The 17,984-nt window shown below is 53.0% G+C and overlaps 1 protein-coding gene across 4 annotated transcripts in view; it reads left to right on the plus strand.

The window, feature by feature from the left end:
* Nucleotides 1–459: 459 nt before the first annotated feature.
* SSBP3 (single stranded DNA binding protein 3) overlaps nucleotides 460–17,984 on the plus strand; it is a 148,963-nt gene continuing 131,438 nt past the window's right edge. For 2 of the 4 annotated variants that reach the window (XM_049774884.1, XM_049774885.1), the window contains exons 1-4: nucleotides 464–799; nucleotides 2,345–2,417; nucleotides 2,665–2,726; nucleotides 5,565–5,649. In XM_049774884.1, the coding sequence (XP_049630841.1) occupies nucleotides 744–799; nucleotides 2,345–2,417; nucleotides 2,665–2,726; nucleotides 5,565–5,649 (276 nt within the window). In that variant the 5' untranslated portion in view covers nucleotides 464–743. Of the gene's footprint in view, nucleotides 800–2,344; nucleotides 2,418–2,664; nucleotides 2,727–5,564; nucleotides 5,650–17,984 lie in introns of all 4 variants that reach the window. The other 2 variants (XM_049774883.1, XM_049774886.1) reach the window with 2 other exon arrangements.

A 17,984-nucleotide genomic window follows, 5' to 3' on the forward strand; every position in this document is an offset into this window, starting at 1 on the left:
GTGATCAGAGCTTGCCCATCCCGCCTGTAGCCCCCTTCCTACATCTCCAACCCAGGGAGGCTCAGACACCGTCGCGAACGCCCCCCGATCGGCCCCCGGATCGCCCCCAGCACGCCGGCGCCGCCGCGGGAGCCGAGGCAGCAGTAGAAGAGGAGGCGGCCGCAAAGTGACAGACCACGCCCACCCGGAGGCACGCCCCGAGCCTGAGCCACGCCCACGAGCGAAGCGATTGGCCGCGGCTGCTGTCCATCACGGGGCGCCGCCGCACGCCCCGCCCACTCGCCGGGGCAGCCACGTTCGGTTGCGCTCCGAGTAGAGCAGCGGCGGCGGCGGCGGGGCCGGGAGGCGCGGAGGGCGGGCGGGCGGACGGGCGAGCGATCGAGAGACGATCGGGCTTGCAGCGAGCGATCGAGCGAGGCTGAGACCGACAGCGAGCGGCGAGCGGCGGCCCCGGCATCCCTCCCTCCCTCCCTCCATCCCCAGGCCGAGCCGAGCCGAGTTGCAGGGCGATGGGGCCGCGGCCGGGCTTGACGGTTCTTTGACAGCTGCTGGAAAGAGCGCGGAGCCGAGCCGAGCCAGTGCCTGGGGAGGAGGGAGCGCGGCCGGGGAGCGATCGGGGAGCGATCGGGGAGCGGGCAGCCCGGGAGGGGGCCGGGAGCGAGCGGCACAGGCAGCCCGGGAGCAGCGGCAGCGGCGGCGGCGGCGACGAGGCTCGGCGCCCTCCGCTTCCCTCCCTGCGCACCATGTTCGCCAAAGGCAAAGGCTCGGCGGTGCCCTCGGACGGGCAGGCTCGGGAAAAGTAAGCCCCGCAGGAGCGAGCGAGGGCCCGGTGGAGGCAGGTGGGCGGGCGGGCGGGCGGGCGAGGCGGGGAGGCGAGGGCTGCTCCAGGGCCTGGCCCCGACCCCTTCCTTCCCCGAGGCCCCATTGTTGGGGAGCAGGCGGCCGAGATCGGGGGGCGTCGGGCTTGGACGGACGGACCTGGGGCGACGGCGGAGCGCTCGGCGTTCCCTCCCCGCCAGCCCTCCTTCTCCTCCCGGGGCGCCCGGCCCGGCCGCCGCACTTTGCCCACCGGGCTTTGGGGCTCTTGGGGGGCGCGTGGCTCCCGCGGCCCCCGGAGACGCTGCTCCTTTTGTCCGCCCGCGGCGTGGAGGAGTTGCGTGCCCGCCCGGCCGGGGCTTTGTTCGGGGCCCCCGAGCGTCCTGCCCGGCCTCTGCCGTGCGCCTCCCCGCGCGCTCCCCGGGGCGCTGGGGCAGAGCTGGAAAGACGGGGTGGCGCCGCCGGCTTGGTCCTGTCCTGCCTGGGGATTTTGAGGGGCATTTTTTTTTTGGAAGGGAGGCTGAGATGGTGAGGGTCGCACTTTGTTTTGCTGTTGTCTCCGCAGAGCTTCGGACACCCCTGGAGTTGGGGGGGGCAGAGTTTTCTAGGATCCTTCTAGCTGGGGGGGGGAGAGAGAGAGAGAGAGAGAGAGAGAGAGAGAGAGAGAGAGAGAGAGAGAGAGAGAGAGAGAGAGAGAGAATTCCCAGTACCAGGACCCTTCCAGCTGGGGCAGAGAGGGAGAGAGAGAAAGAGAAAGAGAGAGAGAGAAACAGTCCCCAGGACCCTTTCAGCTAGGGCAGAGAAAGACACTGAGAGGGAGAGAGTCCCCAGGACCCTTCCACTGGGGTAGAGAGAGGGAGAGAGACAGAGACAGAGACAGAGAGAGACAGAGAGAGTCCTCAGGACCCTTCTCACTGGGGCAGAGAGAGGGAGAGAGACAGAGACAGAGAGAGAGACAGAGAGAGTCCCCAGGATCCTTCCAGCTGGGGCTGAGAGAAAGAGGAAAAGAGGAAAAGAGAGAGACAGTGAGAGAGAGTCCGAGAGAGAGAGAGAGAGAGAGAGAGAGAGAGAGAGAGAGAGAGAGAGAGAGAGAGAGAGAGAGAGAATTAGGACCCTCCAGCTGGGGCTGAGAGAGAGAGAGGAAAAGAGAGAGTCCCCAGGACCATTCCAGCTGGGGCTGAGAGAGAGAAGGTCCCAAGGGGAGTGGGTTGGGAAGCATTGGTTGGGTTGGGTTGGGTCGGGTAGGTAGATAGGTTGGCGATGGGTTTGGTCTCCAGCACCACTTGGAAGTTCAAGTTTGGGGGCTGCACTTCAGCCCCACGGCTAGAGTTAACGAGTCCCTAAGTACTGCACCCACTAAAGTGACTCTCCCGCTGAGCCCCGGAGCCAGCTGCTGGGCCCCCCTGTCTAGGCCACAATGGGACCTTGCAGGAAGGGCTGGAAAGCCTGCTGGCTGGCTGGCTAGGTCCGGGAGCCCGCACCGTGTGGTCTGACGCTGCACCCCTTTCCCCCCCTGCCCGCTTTCCAGGTTAGCCTTATACGTCTACGAATACTTGCTGCACGTAGGAGCACAGAAATCTGCACAGACCTTCTTATCGGAGGTGAGTCAACTTCTCTCTCCCCTACATCCAGTGTCTTGCCACCCCCCTCCCCACTATTCTTAGTGCCTTTGTTTTCAGGAGCAGCCACTGTGGCCACCATTTTGAATTTTTATCACCTTTTGGCATTTATTGTTAGTTGGTCCCCATCGCCTTTTGGCTCAGGGAACCCACCCTCCCACCCTCAACTCTCCCCCAACTCTTCCTCCAGCCCAGCGCTGCTCAGCTGTTTGTGCTCTCTGCTTTCTAGATTCGATGGGAAAAGAACATCACGTTGGGTGAACCGCCAGGGTTTTTGCATTCGTGGTGGTGGTAAGTTTTGCTCCATAGTTTTGTGTGTTTGTGTGTGTGTGTGCGTGTGTGTGTGTGTCCGGCCCACGTTTGTTTTATTCTGAGCCTGGGGTCCGAGTGAACAAAGACCGGAGACTTGGAGCCAGGGGGACTCTCCCCCAGACCTCCCCACTGCAGTCTTTCAGCCTGGACCCTCTTCACCCTGTAATCCCTGATGGGGCCGGGAGGAAAGGGAGAGGCCGCTCAGTGGTGAAGTTTTTGGTCCCCTTTCACCTCTCCTTGGGAGCCTGCCGCATCCTGCCTGTGTTTGGCTGGAAGCTCCTGACTTTCCATCTTGCTCTGGGGCCCTAGGCAGGCCCTGAGAAAACCTGGAAGGATTTTTTGTCAGTCTTGCATGCTGCTTTAATTAGAGGCAGTGGGGGCAGGGCTGGGCTGGGTGGAGGGGAGACCAGGTCTGTTTTACAACTGGCCTGCTCCTTCCTTTTTCTTCCATGAGGTCAAAATCTCAAGGAAGAAAATCCACTGAGGCCTTTTCCAGCCATCCTGAGCAAACGCTCGAAAGGACTTCTTTCTTTAAAAGCCACGCGTGCCCGGATCTCTCTCCTCACTCCTGCTCCTTGCCTCCACCCCAGCACCCCCCAAATCACAAATTTCATTTTACTGAGGACCTGAACCCATCAGATTTGACTTGAAAGAGTTCCTTCCCCCTGCATCTGGTTTGTCACCCCGCTGGTGGGGGACTGCCACCCCCCTCCCCACCCTCTGACTCTTGGGGCCTGGTTGGCCTGTGGAAGGGCAGCAGGCAGGAGTCTGGCTTTGGGTCAGCAGGAGTGACAGACAGACCCTTGTGTTTTGTGGGCCGATCCCTTGGGAGAAGGAAATGCAAGCAGAGAAGAGCTTTTGATCCTTGGTGTGGTGTGTAGAAGACCCCAGTGCCCTGTCTGGGGGGAGGGGGGGCCCAGTCTTCACCTGCCTACCTGTCCAGGTTTTGGTTTCTCTCACTCCATGCTTTTGAAATGCAGGGGGAGGAAGTGGCTGTTCTAACTTGTGCAGGGAAAATGAGTTTTTAATTACTTCTGCTAGCCTTGGGTCTGCCCTGGATCTGCCCCTATCCGAGGCATTTAGTGTGGTGTAAGGATCTAACCTGTAGGAGCCGGTGATGGAGTTTTTGTGGTGGTTTTTGGAGGCCTGTGTGTGTATGTGTATGTGTCCAGGCTTGGCCTGGCTGACCACATGGAGTTTGCACTGTTAGAAAGGTTTTGTGTATGGAGGCATTAAGCAAATGCGAGCGAGCGGCTTCAGAGCACAGAAAGGAGTGTTCTCTCTGCCACTCCCCCAGCTCATGGGCGTCCCTGGATTTTTTTTCTAGAGCTATAATTCTCCCAGCTTCCTCCACCCCTGACTCAGCCCTCATGGACGTGAGGGGGTCTGTTGGGCTGGGCTCTGCCTGAGCGGTTCTTCTGGGCTGTGGTCTGGCTTGCTGCAAGGCCCCTGAGCCAACTGTAGTGCCCACTGTTAGGTGAGATGCTTGTCTAGCAAGCTGGTGATAGAAATGGCATCTCCTGCCTTGGCTCTGTGGGATTGGAAGGAGCACTGGACAAGGAGTCAGGCCACTGCATTGGTGTTCATTCTCTCCTTTACTTCATGTCTGTTTTTCCTGGGCCATGAACTTCTGACCTGGAGAAGGGTGTTTTTATTTATTTATTTTTGTTTTTGTTGTTTTAGATTTTCGTACTAGGGAGCTGCGGTAACTCGGGTCTCACGCATACTTGTGCCTTAGTCACTGAGACATATCCTTGGCCTCAAGGAGGTTTCTGAGATTGTTGTGAGTGCCATGGCGAGGTCTTTTTGTGTAGGGTTTTATGGTTGGACAAAGGGTTTGTCTGCCTATTGGACGCTTACTGAAGAGGAGAGGGCTGAGAAGGCTCTTCAGGACATCTCTCTAAGCCCCTCTATTGGTGGACAGACAGGTGGACCAATACCTAGGAAAACATTCTCAACTTGAAAAGGCAAAACTTGTCTCCTTATAAGCTCTTGTAGTTAACTGATGTCTTTGGGGTGGAATGGTTCCTTTTTTTTTTTTTTGGCCACACCTGCCAGTCCTCAGGGGTTACTCCTGGCTATCTGCTCAGAAATAGCCCCTGGCAGGCACAGGGGGACCACATGGGACACCGGGATTCGAACCAACCACCTTAGGTCCTGGGTCGGCTGCTTGCAAGGCAAACACCGCTGTGCTATCCCTCCGGCCCCAGGAATGGTTCTTGCTGAGACAAACTGGGGAGGTTTTCACCGGGCAGGCTGAGATGGGGTATGGATGCTGAAATTAAAAACCTTCCACTTCTTTATTACCACTCTCCAATCACTTCTGTGCTTTGCCTATGAATCATATCCTGACTTTGACAATATTTTGCAATACTTTTTGCAAAATGTAGCCATTCTAAAGAGTATTTTTTGGGGGGAGGGGTGTTAAAGGACAGATGAGACGGGTATTGATTAGCTACGGGTATTGATTAGCACCTAGATGCTAGGCTTTGTGCTTGGGCTTCACAGTACCAACTGCTCTGAGCTTTTGTTACCCCTTGCATGGGCTTGAGACATTGCCACGAGGTGTGTGAATATTGGCCATGAAAGGTACCTGCTTGAAGACTATCTCCGTCTGGTTCTCTGGCTGGCTGGCCAGAGCGGATGGGTGGGTCCATTTTGTTTTTTTAGGCAGGATTTGCCCTGGGAAGACCAGTGAGGTGGATGGAATCTTTAGGCGACCTGGAGCTCGTAGCCTCACCCTCCCTGGTGTTACTTGCCTTTGGGTACCCAAGTAACAATTAGTAACCCGATCTCATTTTATTTCCTGACTTGCAGCGTATTTTGGGACCTTTACTGTGCAGCTCCTGAAAGGCGAGACACTTGTGAACATTCGAGTGAAGCGAAGGCCTTTCATGATTACGTGAGTAACAAATTTTTAATCCTGGCAATAATTACAGGGTTGGATTGCTCTAACTTCTTTAGTACCCAAAGCAAACACCCAGCCAATTGGCAGTGGTCTTTGTTTTCTCCTGGCCTTTCTTTTCTGTTCTGCCCCCCTCCCTGTGGCCCTCTAACAGAGTCTAATTATGCAAAAGAGGGGCGATACCTAGCTGCCAAATGAAAGGGCCCTGTGCAGGCCCCCACCTTCCCTACCCCATAGTGAGGTGTATGATCTGTGAGGATGGAGAACTGGATGGGGGACCAAGTTCCTTCGGTGTGGACTTCAAGAACTGACCACCACTGAACAGATTTGTATTAAGTACAAGCAATAGGAGGCTTGTGTGCTTGGAACAGAAGTGGGGTTGAGTCATAGTTTGGTGAAATGGATTGGTAACCTTATTTTCCAAAGGGCCATCCTCCAAATTCTGGGGTGTGTATGTGAGTGTACATGTGTATGCGTGTATGCGTGTATGCATGTGTGTTGTGAGTGTGAGTGTGTGTGTGTGTGTGTGTGTGTGTGTGTGTGTGACGCGGGGGACTTGTGATATCTCTGCTTTGAGGCTCTTGGCAGGGAGGCAGTTCTGTGTTGTCATTTAGCCTCCCGAAGATGATCTGCTCATGTTGTAGCATTTTCTTTCCCATCCCCAACCATCTTCCTGAGAAACATTTTTTTTATAAAGGTTTGTGAAGTGCTAACAGAGGAGAAGCCAGCCATGTGTTTAACTCCCCTCCAAAGGAAAAGACTCCAAACCTGTATTGGAGCTCAATTTTATGATCAGATGAAGCAAGTTCAGATTTTATTTGGGGGGGAGACGGAACTTCCTGTTGGCATTGTAGATGGGGATGTATGTGTGGGCACTGGGCTCCTGGCACTTGTTCTGGTGCCAGTGGACGGAAGAGGTGATCGAGTTGTCATGGACTGTGGCAGGAGATGAGTGGGAATGCTGTGTGAGTTGTAATGGTGGCAGATAGTCTTTGCAGTCCTCAGGCTGCCGCCCCATCCCTCTGACCAGCCCATCTGCCTTTCCTTTGCCATGGCGCTTGAAATTTGCCTCAGAGACTAGTACTCGTGGGGCCGGAGCAGTGGCACAAGCAGTAGGGTGTTCGCCTTGCACGCGCTAACCTAGGATATACTGCGATTTGATTCCCTGGCTTCCTATTTGGTTCCCCAAGCCAGAGCGATTTCTGAGCGCATAGTCAGGAGTAACCCCTAAGCATCACTGGGGTGGCCCAAAAAGCAAAAAAAAAAAAAAAAAAAAAAAAAAAGAGTTTAGTACCTGTGTTCTGGTAGAGTTTCACAGGGGTCCAATACGATTACCTGAGTAACTTGAGGGTGAAAATTCCTTCCGTAGCAAGAGGTCTTAGAGACTTAGCTCGAGGCCCGCTGCTTTGAGGCTGTTTTCATGTGATGAACTTATGCTTTGAGAAGTTTGCACCCTGGCCCTGAGATGTTGAGAAACTCGGGCAAGCCGTAGTGCCCTCCAGGGTTGGGGGAGAGACGCTGCCAGTTGGTGCTCAAGACCCGAGTCAACTTTTAGTAGCAGAAGGTGGGGTGACTGCCGGGTTCGCTTGTGATGTGGTTCTTCTGGGAAAATCCACAGTGATGATCACAGAGTTCCTGGGTGTGAGGCGGGGCAGGAGGCTATGAGGTGTATTTACCACATAAAAAAGTGGGTGTGGAGCTGGAGCGATAGCACAGTGGTAGGGCGTTTGCTTTGCATGCGGCTGGCCCTGGCTTCATCCCCAGCATCCTATATGGTTCCTCAAGCCAGCTAGGAGTGATCCCTGAGTGCAGGGCCAGGAGTGAGCCCCAAATATCCTTGGGTGTGGGCCCTTCCAAAAAATAGTAGGTGAGTTGGATATTTCTTTTTTTTTTTGGGTCACACCGGCAGTGCTCAGGGGTTATTCCTGGCTCCATGCTCAGAAATTGCTCCTGGCAGGCACCGGGGACCATATGGGACGCCGGGATTCGAACCGATGACCTCCTGCATGAAAGGCAAACACCTTGCCTCCATGCTATCTCTCCGGCCCCTAAAGTTTTTTTTTTGTTTGTTTTTTGTTTTTGTTTTTGGGCCACACCGGCGGTGCTCAGGGATTACTCCTGGCTGTCTGCTCAGAAATAGCTCCTGGCAGGCACGGGGGGACCGTATGGGACACCGGGATTCGAACCAACCACCTTTGGTCCTGGATCGGCTGCTTGCAAGGCAAACGCCATTGTGCTATCTCTCCGGGCCCGAGTTGGATATTTCTATCTAATGAAACTATTGCGTGTGTTTTTATAAACCTGAGGACAGCCAATTTCTGTGTGGTCAGTCTACACGACTGCTATGCAAATAGTTTTAATTTAGAGCTGGGGGATGGTGGGGGAAACCTTGCCTATTTTCAGGTTCCTTTCTTGGTAGAGATTGCTTTCTTTTGCAAAACCCCCTTCAGAGAAGTCGGCTGTCACAGAGTTTGTTTTGTGCTCTGGTCTTGAGATGCATTGGCGATCTGTGCTCTGGTTTGTCATCTAGTTAAGACGGTGGCTGAGAGGAAGGTGGTGGCCGAGAGGAAGGTGTTCGTGGACCTGCCACTAGTCATTTGCCTGGGGGAAAGGGCAGATTTGAGTCATGATGACCGAGGTCAGCCTAGACATTTAAAGCTGCTGCGAAGAGAAAAAGTGATGCTGGGGATCGAACCTAGGTTGGTTGCATGCAAGGCAAGCAAGCATCTTACCTGTTATATTACTGCTCCAGCCCCTGGAACGACCCCCCCCCCCTTTTTTTTTTTTTTTAAGTTTTTTGGGCCACACCCGGCGCACTTAGGGGTGATAGAAATGGCTCCTGGCTCGGGGGACCATATGTGACTCCGGAGATCGAACTGAGGTCTGTCCTGGGTCAGTCGAGTGCAGGCTACTGTGCTACCACTGCAGCCCCCCACCCTTTTTTTTGTAAAAACAGCTTTTATTTGGAGGTACTGAAGAAGGGGAGGGAGAGGATAAGAGAAAGAGAACACAGGCTTCTCCCAAAAGTGGAAAGAGTCCCGGTATACATCACAGCGTGGAAATAAGAAAGTATGAAAGCTCATCTCAAGATGAGTGTGATGTGTGCATGAGCCGGCAACACACATGTGAATAGCATTGACAAACAGGGTTAGGGAGAACGTAAGCAGGAAGGATTTTCTCTCCTTTTTTTTTGGGGGGGGGGTGTCACATCTGGCAGCGCTCAGGGGGTTACTCCTGGTTCTGTACTCAGAAAATTGCTCCTGGCAGGCATGGGGGACCATATGGGATGTCGGGATTCATCCTGGATTGGCTGCGTGCAAGGCAAATGCCCTACAACTGTGCTATCTGTCCAGCCCCCAGGAGGGATTTTGAGTGTTTTGTGCACCTTCTGATATCATTGGCTTTAAAACCCACCTGTACTCAGAGCAGAACCTCAGTGGGTCTCTACCAGCCCCCAGTGCTGAGTGGTGTAGTTTGAGACTATAAGTTGCCTTTCCCTTTGAAAGGAGAATGTTGAACTCCACCTTGTGGCTGGGGAAACCGAGTCTCATTGAGGCTTATTCCCAGCTGGTACTCGGTGGTGGAGGCAGGATCCAGACTCAAGTCCTAACTGACTTCTGGTCCTGATCCACACCTGTGCTATGCTCCGCTTCTTCAGGTTTATCTTTCCAACCACAGCTTACTCATGTTTTCCCATGTTGGCTGCTGTGAGTTAATTCTTTGTGTGGGAGCTCCCACATTGCCTTGCCCACAGTAGGAGCACTTGCTAGTCCAATGAGTTAGGAAACAATGGGGTAAAAAAAAAAGGAGGTAATTTGGGGTTAGTGAGTAACGTGGCCTGGAACGGCCTATGGAAGATGTTCTCCTGGTGACCTCGTATTTCCTGGGAGTCTTGAGCCACGAGGTGTTTTCTAAGTGAGTGAAACACAACAGTCTTTTTAAAAATTTTTTTGTTTTCTTTTGATTTTTTTGGCCACACCCATTTGACGCTCAGGGGTTACTCCTGGCTATGTGCTTAGAAATCGCTCCTGGCTTGGGGGGGCTGTATGGGATGCCAGGGGATCGAACCTCGATTTGTCCTAGGCTAGCATGCACAAGGCAGACACCTTACTGCTTGTGTCACCGCTCCAGCCCCCAAAATTCAAATTTTTGTTTTTACCCACTAATGATGCTTAATTTGATGGAAAGTTCCTGACTGATCTCAGGTTTTAAGGGGATGCTGAGCTGTTAATAGCAAATGTTCGTCAACCCTGACTAATGGCTGGGTCAGGGGTCAGGCAGTCTTCAGAGCCCCTCCAGGCCAAAGCCAGGCTGTGGAATCTGTAGGGAATGAAGTGGCTGATTTAGCAGGGAGGGTGGGGAGAGGTCCAGTTTCCTTTGAATGGGTGAGTTTTTATTGATCAAACTGTGTGTCCCCCACATACCAGAGGACACTTGGGGACCTTCGTGCTCTGGGCTCAGCATGTCTGAGAGCCCAGGGTATTGGCCATGCAAATTGTGTTGGTGTCTGGACTGGTAAGCTTGAGCTGGTTTTGTCCTCCACCTGCTGATGGCCAGAGTAAGGGGGATTTGGAAAAGTGATATAAGTTTGCGCCATTTTTTGCTAGAAAATGTATGTGTCTCCTCAAAGGAGACTTTGTCCCTAATTTCAGGAAGGTCTTGTTTCCCAGCCCCACTCTTCTTTGCTCCCCAGGGATCCGGTCCAGGGCAACTCTTGAGGCACAAGCTAGTGGACGTGTAGTCCACTGACTTGGATGAGTCTGGAGCCTCAGTTTCCCTGTCTGAGATCTGAGCGCTCCTCCAGCTCTGCCATTGTGGGCCCCAATCAGGCCCCCTTCTCCTGCCAACCCTTCTGCTCCAAGTTAGGGTGTTCGTTTCTGGGAGCAGAAAGCACCCAGAACCCAGGCGTGGACAGGAATGGAGGTATTTGTGGCTCTGTGGCAGGGGTCCAGCGTCCTTGGTGGGTCTGAAATAGCAAAGTGATATTTGAGAGGGCTCCCCTTGACACTGCACCGAGGTTCCTGCCAGGCGGCGTGTGTCCAGGGATGAGGGACGGGAGGCTCCTGGCCTGCGGGCAGGCAGGGAAGGCCACAGAGGGGGTTGGTGCGTGCTCTCCTCTCAGTGCGATAAGCCTGCATGGCTCTGCCCAGAGGTCCTGGCAGGTTGATGCCCTGCTTTTGGCTCTGACCCTTGGCTCCCTTCTGTGGCACATTAGCCGAGAACCCACACACAAGCAGTCCTGTCTCCCCTCGGAGCCCTGCTCCGGGCTCCCTCCCGTGTGCCGCCGTTCCTCAGCCCAGAAGTTGCCAGCTCCCCCCTTGGCCGCTAATTAAACGCTCAATGAGTCCCTGGAACTGCATTTTGCCAGAACCTGGGCCGCACAGCCACCGTAATGGTTTTCAAGTGGCAGCAAGACCCTACATGGCAAATCCTTCTTGCCCTTTATTTCAGGGAGGTGGGGGTGGGGGGACCCACACAGCTTTTTGGCAGTGGTCACTTCACTTGAGCCCCAGGACCAGCCGTGGGCACTGTCTCTGCATAATGCCAGCTTTGTTAGTGAACCATTTGCAGACTTGGAGCTGGGAAGGAGCATGCCAGCCGCTGCTCCACAGAAGTGGTTGCTCTTCTTCTGTTCCTTGCGTGGACCCCTACACAGGGTCTGTCTTTTTTTTTTTTTTTTTTTTTGGTTTTTGGGTCACACTGAGCAGCGCTCAGGAGTCACTCTTGGCTCTACGCTCAGAAATTACTCCTGGGGCCCGGAGAGATAGCACAGCGGTGCTTGCCTTGCAAGCAGCTGATCCAGGACCAAAGGTGGTTGGTTCGAATCCCGGTGTCCCATATGGTCCCCCGTACCTGCCAGGAGCTATTTCTGAGCAGACAGCCAGGAGTAATCCCTGAGTACCGCCGGGTGTGGCCCAAAAACCAAAAAAAAAAAAAAAAAGAAATTACTCCTGGCAGGCTTGGGGGACCATATGGGATGCTGGGATTCAAACTACCATCCTCAACATGCAAGGCAAATGCCTTAACTCCATGCTATCTCTCTGGCCTCACAGGGTCTGTATTGGGGCCCTCAGGCCATAGCCCCTGAGTGGTACATGTGTGCTTGGGTTCCCAAAGAGTGACAGGCCAGGAGGTGTGTATGTTTTGGGGTCCATCAGTTAAGATAACAAATGTCACACGGTTCTTGTCTCTTTCATAACATTCAGGGTTTAGAGTATTTAGGGAAAAAAACTTTTAGGGACCAGTGAGATAGCACAGCAGAAGGACGTTTGCCTTGCACGCAGCTGACCCAGGATGGATCTGGGTTTGATCCCCAGTGTCCATATGTTCCCCCAAGCCAGGACTGATTTCTAAGTTCATAGCCAGGAGTAGTAACCCCTGAGCATCACCGGGTGTGGCCGAGAAACCAGCAAACAAAAATAACTATTTTAGCTTGGTGATAATTTTGACAAAAGCACAAAAGTGTAAGATAATGCACATAAATTTGTCCCTTTTTTTTTCTCTCTTGGTTTTTGGGCCTCACCCAATTGTGCTTAGGTTTCTCTACATTCAGAGCACTCCTGGCAGCGTTCGGGGTCCACATGGGATTCAGGGATCAAACTTGGGTTGGCTACATGTGAGGCAAGCGCCCTACCCATTGTATCACCACTCCAGCCCTTCATAGAAGCAACTAGAATATATCCTGTAGGAGTTTTTACAGGGGCAAATTGATGATGATGATGATGATGATGGTTTGCTGTGGTTGTGAGGTGTCTCTTCTCCTGGGTCAGAGCTGGGGGGGGGGGGTGTCTCCTGGATTGGAAAGAATTCAGTTCTTGGAAAGAGTTCACTGGAGGCGGGGGGGGGTGGCAGGGAGGCTGCGACGAGCCTGTACCCGGGTATTAGGCAGTGCCTGGCTGGGCCAACTTTCCCATCAGCAGTGAGGGGTCATATGATGATTCCTTTGGGTGGTCATGGAGGACAAGTGATGTCCTGTAGGGGAAATGGCGGTCTCTGCAATGAGGGTGAGTTTGTTATCGTCCTCATCTGAGCCCGAACAGTTCCCTCAGAGCTTTATATGACAACAAGTGCAGCCAGTGATGTCAGAGTCGAGATGCCTGAATTGATGCCATCTTCTCTCTGCACTCCTCCTGTTTTGGATGGTGGATGCAGCCGCCTGGCTTCACGCCACACACCCCTGGCACAGGCTGGTATATTGATAAATGATCCCTCCAAGATGTGTGCACCCCTTATCTGGGGTGGGCAGTGTGGCCCTGCCCCATGCCCCACACCCTGCTACAGCTTTCCCTTGGCTATACATAGTGTAGGAAGACCTGCAGGACTTGTTACTTGACCTGTGATGGGGATTCAGATTTCGGCTTCCACCCATGTTAGCAGAGGGTACTTCTGTCTCAACACCATTTCATCTTCCTGCAAAAGAGGACCAGAGATGGCTTGATGGCCTTACTCTGCAAGTGAGTTCCAGTGAAAGAAGCCCCCTCACTAACCATGTTTGATTGGTCACTCCCTAATTGTAACCACCCCTGATTGGCTATGCCTTCACTGGCCATGCCCTCACTGACCATAACCTGCTGCTGATTTTGACTTCAGCCTCTATTCTAGACTTTGATCACTTGAGGGGTTCCCTAAAAGAGCATTGGTTTTCAAAGCTGTGGGAAGCTCATTTCGGAGCACCCTTCTTTCTTCTCCTGGCGAGAGTCTGCAGCCATGGATGTGGATCCCCCCAGACCAGGAGACGCTGGGAGGTTTTGTTTTTTTTTTTGGTTTTGTTTTTTTTTTTTTGGTTTTTTGGGCCACACCCGGCGGTGCTCAGGGGTTACTCCTGGCTGTCTGCTCAGAAATAGCTCCTGGCAGGCTCGGGGGACCATATGGGACACCGGGATTTGAACCAACCACCTTTGGTCCTGGATCGGCTGCTTGCAAGGCAAAGGCCGCTGTGCTATCTCTCCAGGCCCACGCTGGGAGGTTTAAGGTGTCCCTGTATTGCCTGCTTTGCACTCTCAGGAGGGGCCAGAGGTGCCCAGGACTTCCCTTTCTTTGCTCTGTGCCTGCTGTGTGGACTCATAAGCTGTTCAATCTTGGGTACCTGTTAACCTCCATTTCCACCTCAGTGGCCTCTGGTGGGAAAGGGGGTTAATGAGGCCGACTACCTCAGAAAGGCGTGTGGTTTGAGTGAGGTACACACATGCACAGAACTCCTGGTGCAGCCAGAGATCACTGTGTGTTCTCTTTTTTTTTTTTTTTGGTTTTTGGGCCACACCCTGTGACGCTCAGGGGTTACTCCTGGCTATGCGCTCAGAAGTTGCTCCTGGCTTCTTGGGGGACCATATGGGACGCCAGGGGATCGAACCGCGGTCCGTCCTAGGCTAGCGCAGGCAAGGCAGGCACCTTACCTCCAGCGCCACCGCCCGGCCCCTGTGTGTTCTCTTTTATAGCATGGGGTCCACCTCTGGTTGTGCTCAGATGACCATACCTTTCTAGGACTGAACCTGGGACTCCCCTCACTCAAAGTGTGCTGAGCACTCCCCAAAGGAATGTGATTCTTTGGTGATCTTGGCTCTTTTTTTTTTTTTTTTTTTCTTGTTCCCCTGATCCTGATTTTTGAAGGTTTGTACTGAAAGGAGACAGTAGCTGTGGCCAGTGAGAGGTGTGTGTTTGAGCTCAGCGCCAGTGTTCACTCACCACTGGCCGGTACTCTGGTTGGGACCCAAGTTCTCCTGCACCTTAGGGTGAGTGGGGGCATGTCACAAATGTGGTCTCAGACCAGCCTTAAGAGAACGGGGGTATTGGACGCCCCACTAGCTGTTGGCCTGTGTGTCATGCCACTCTTCTCTTCTAGCTGCTTCTCTTGATACAAGAATCTGGGAGTGGGCCCGGAGAGATAGCACAGCGGTGTTTGCCTTGCAAGCAGCTGATCCAGGACCAAAGGTGGTTGGTTCGAATCTGGGTGTCCCATATGGTCCCCTGTGCCTGCCAGGAGCTATTTCTGAGCAGACAGCCAGGAGTAATCCCTGAGCACCGCTTTCTCCAGACCCTTTGACCTGTCATTGTATTTACCTTTTCAGGTATTTTTTTCTGCTTTGCCATTCATTTTGTCTAGATTCTAGGCCTGGTATGGAACCTCCACTGGGCTGTTTTAGCTCCCTGCAAAACACCTCTCTTCACTACCTGCCCCAGAATTCTGACTCTGTAACTTTCTTTTGCTTCTTGCCTCCTAGAAGAAGTCAGTTGGCTACACCCGGTGGCTGTAGGGGTTACTCTTAACTCTACACTCAGAAATCACTCTTGGCAGGCTCAGGGGACCATATGGGATGCCAGGGATCAAACCTGGATCCATCCCAGGTTGTCTCTGTGCAAGGCAAATACTCTACCACTGTGCTATCACTTCGGTCCCAAAAGACCAAAGAAGGTCTTTGTTTTTGTTTTTACTTTTGGGTCACTCCCAGCAATGATTACTTGTGGCTCTGTGTTCAGAAATTACTCCTGGCAGGCTCGAAGGGTTGCATTGGATGCCGGGAATTGAACCTGCGTGCAAACACCTTACCCATTCATTGTGCTATTGGGACCTCAACACAGTGATAAGGTCTTGATCCCTGCTCTGATGCATGACTGTTTAAAATACGCATTTGATTAGAGATGACAAGGGGCTTGAGATGGCACATGGTTTTGCAAACTGCTTTGTTGGTGCGATATTAAACCAATTCAACAGGTCAGGACGGGCAGTTATAAAAAAATAAACAGGTGTACCCCCCAGAGTAAACATAAGCATTCATTCGGGATCCTGTGGTTTATGTGTCTGTGAATGAACGGTACCTTGGGTTTGCGATGGAAAGTTTGCTTTTCTGTGGGATTCAGCCTGAGTTTGGAAAGCCCAGAGAGGGAGGAAAATGAATTGTGTGCTCTTCAGGTGTGTGCTGTGGACCAGATGATCAGTGATGACTGGCCACCACTCTGGTGAGCTCTTTCCTGAGCTGTAGTCACAGGGCTCAACCTGAAGGTTCTCAGGCTATTTTGGCATGGAGCCTATTACTCTGCTGCTGCCTGACCTTCATGCAAAAAAGCCTCCAAAGAAGCACCACATTGTATGGGGCCAGAGAGATAGTGCAGTGGGTGGGGCTTTTCCCTTGCATGTGACTGACTTGAGTTATCTCCCCAGTCCCCCATATGGTGCCCTGAGCGCTGCCAGGAGTGATTCCTGAGTTGCAGAGCCAGGAGTAAGCCCTGAGCACTGCTGGTGGGTATGGTCTCACCAAAAAAAACAAAAAGCGGGGGCCGGGCGGTGGCGCTGGAGGTAAGGTGCCTGCCTTGCCTGTGCTAGCCTAGGACGGACCGCGGTTCGATCCCCCGGTGTCCCATATGGTCCCCCAAGAAGCCAGGAGCAACTTCTGAGTGCATAGCCAGGAGTAACCCCTGAGCGTCACAGGGTGTGGCCCAAAAACCAAAAAAAAAAACAAAAAACAAAAAGCAACGCTGAACACTTGGAATGTCTGCTGCTGGTCATATCCCTGCTTCTGGCTCTGGCCAGAAACTGGGGTTAGGGGAAGAGACCCCTGTGCCCTAAGTAAGCTTTTGTCTGAATTGTCCACAGGGCTCAGGCACTGACCGCAGCAAGAATCTGTAGAGTGGTTCTGGACATCCTTTGTGACCCTGCTTGCCTCTGCTCCCCAATTTTTTTTTTTTTTTTGCACAGCCCCAGAAGGCAGTTTTGTGCCCCTCTCTCTCTGTTGGAAGCGCCTGGCATTTTGCTCTGTCTGACCTGAAGGAGCACAGCTGTTCCTGCGGCCCGGGCTGCTCTTGGGCTCAGGCTTTTTCTTTGAGCTGCTTCCCAGTCACAGAAGGCTGCTTGAGAGCTGCTCTGCGGCGGCCCTTGCCCACAGCTGAGCTGCTGCCCAGACTGCCAGCTCGGGGTGTGCATAGCGAGCTTTAGCGGACAGGCCTGGCCAGTCCTCTCTAGCTGCCACCCCACAGTGGATAAATCCCAGGTTTTGGATATAGGTGAACAGACTCCAGTGATGCTCAGGGGTTGTTACTCCTGGATCTGTGCTCGGGAATCGCTCCTGGCAGGGCTTGGGATGCCGGAGATTATACTCGGATCAGTGCCATGCAGGACTAGTAACCTGTCTGCTGTACTGTCGCTCTGACCCCTGGCTGTTCTTTTGTTTTGAAGTTATTTTGGGCCACACCTGATAGTAGAGTTCAGTGCTTAGGATCACTCATGGCGGGACTTGGCGAACCTGTGGGGTGCTGGGGATTGAACCTGGGACAGCTATGTGCAAGACAAGCTTTTTGCCTACTCTACTATTATCTCCAGCCTAGGTTTAAGTTCTGAACTTTTTGTTTGTTTGTTTGTTTGTTTTTGGCCATACCTGGCAGTGCTCAGGGCTTACTCCTGGTTTTTGCACTCAGAAGTCAGTCCTGGCAGGCTAGGGGGATCATATGGGATGCCAGGGATCGAACCTGAGCTGGCTGTGCAAGGCAAATGTTCTACCTGTTGTGCTATGTTCTAGCACCCTGAACCCTCTTTTCCATCCTCTCTTCCCTTTTTGACCTTTCTTGGCAGTCTTTGGGGGCTGTTACTGGCTGTGCTTGAGGGGCACCATACAGCTCTGTGCTCCTGTTCTCTCTCTCTTCTCTCTCTCGTTCTCTTTTGTGCTCTCGCTTGCTCGATTTCTCTCTCCCTCCCACCACTTCCTCTCCCTTCCCTTCAGCATCTCCCAGGCATCTCTGATTATTACTATTTTTTTTGGAGTTTGGGTCATACCTGGTCGTGCTCAGTGGTGATTCATGGCAGTGATGCTCAGGGGAACTAACTGTGTGCTGTATCTTGGATTGTATTTTAGGTTAGTTGCTTATAAGACCAGGGCCCCAACCTTGTACTATATCTTTGACCTCTCACGTACTGATTCTTTCTGTCTGGTTTTGGATAATTTCTCTGACCTTACTTAGCCTTAATTGGTTCCCCTGTGATTCCCCTGTAGGGAACAATTTCTGGATTTTTCTGACAATCTTATGATCATTCAAAGTTAGGGGATGAGAGGAAGCTTATAAAAGTAGTTTGTGAGTCAGGCTTATAAAAGTAGTTTTGTGAGTCGGAAGCCGTGTTTAGGGGCCGGGGAGTAGTTTGTGAGGTCCAGAGAGATAGCACAGGGGTAGGGCTTTTGTCTTGCATTAAGCAGAACCAGGACGGGAGGGTCGTGGTCGTTTAAATCCCGGCATATGGTCCCCTGTGTCTGCCAGGAGCGATTTCTGAGTGCAGAGTCAGGAATAACCCCTGAGCACCGCCGGGTGTGCCTCATCCCCTGTTGGAGAATGCAGCCAGCAGTCACAGGACA

Source organism: Suncus etruscus, chromosome 6, assembly GCF_024139225.1.
Source record: "Suncus etruscus isolate mSunEtr1 chromosome 6, mSunEtr1.pri.cur, whole genome shotgun sequence".
In the NCBI taxonomy this organism is placed as follows: domain Eukaryota; kingdom Metazoa; phylum Chordata; class Mammalia; order Eulipotyphla; family Soricidae; genus Suncus; species Suncus etruscus.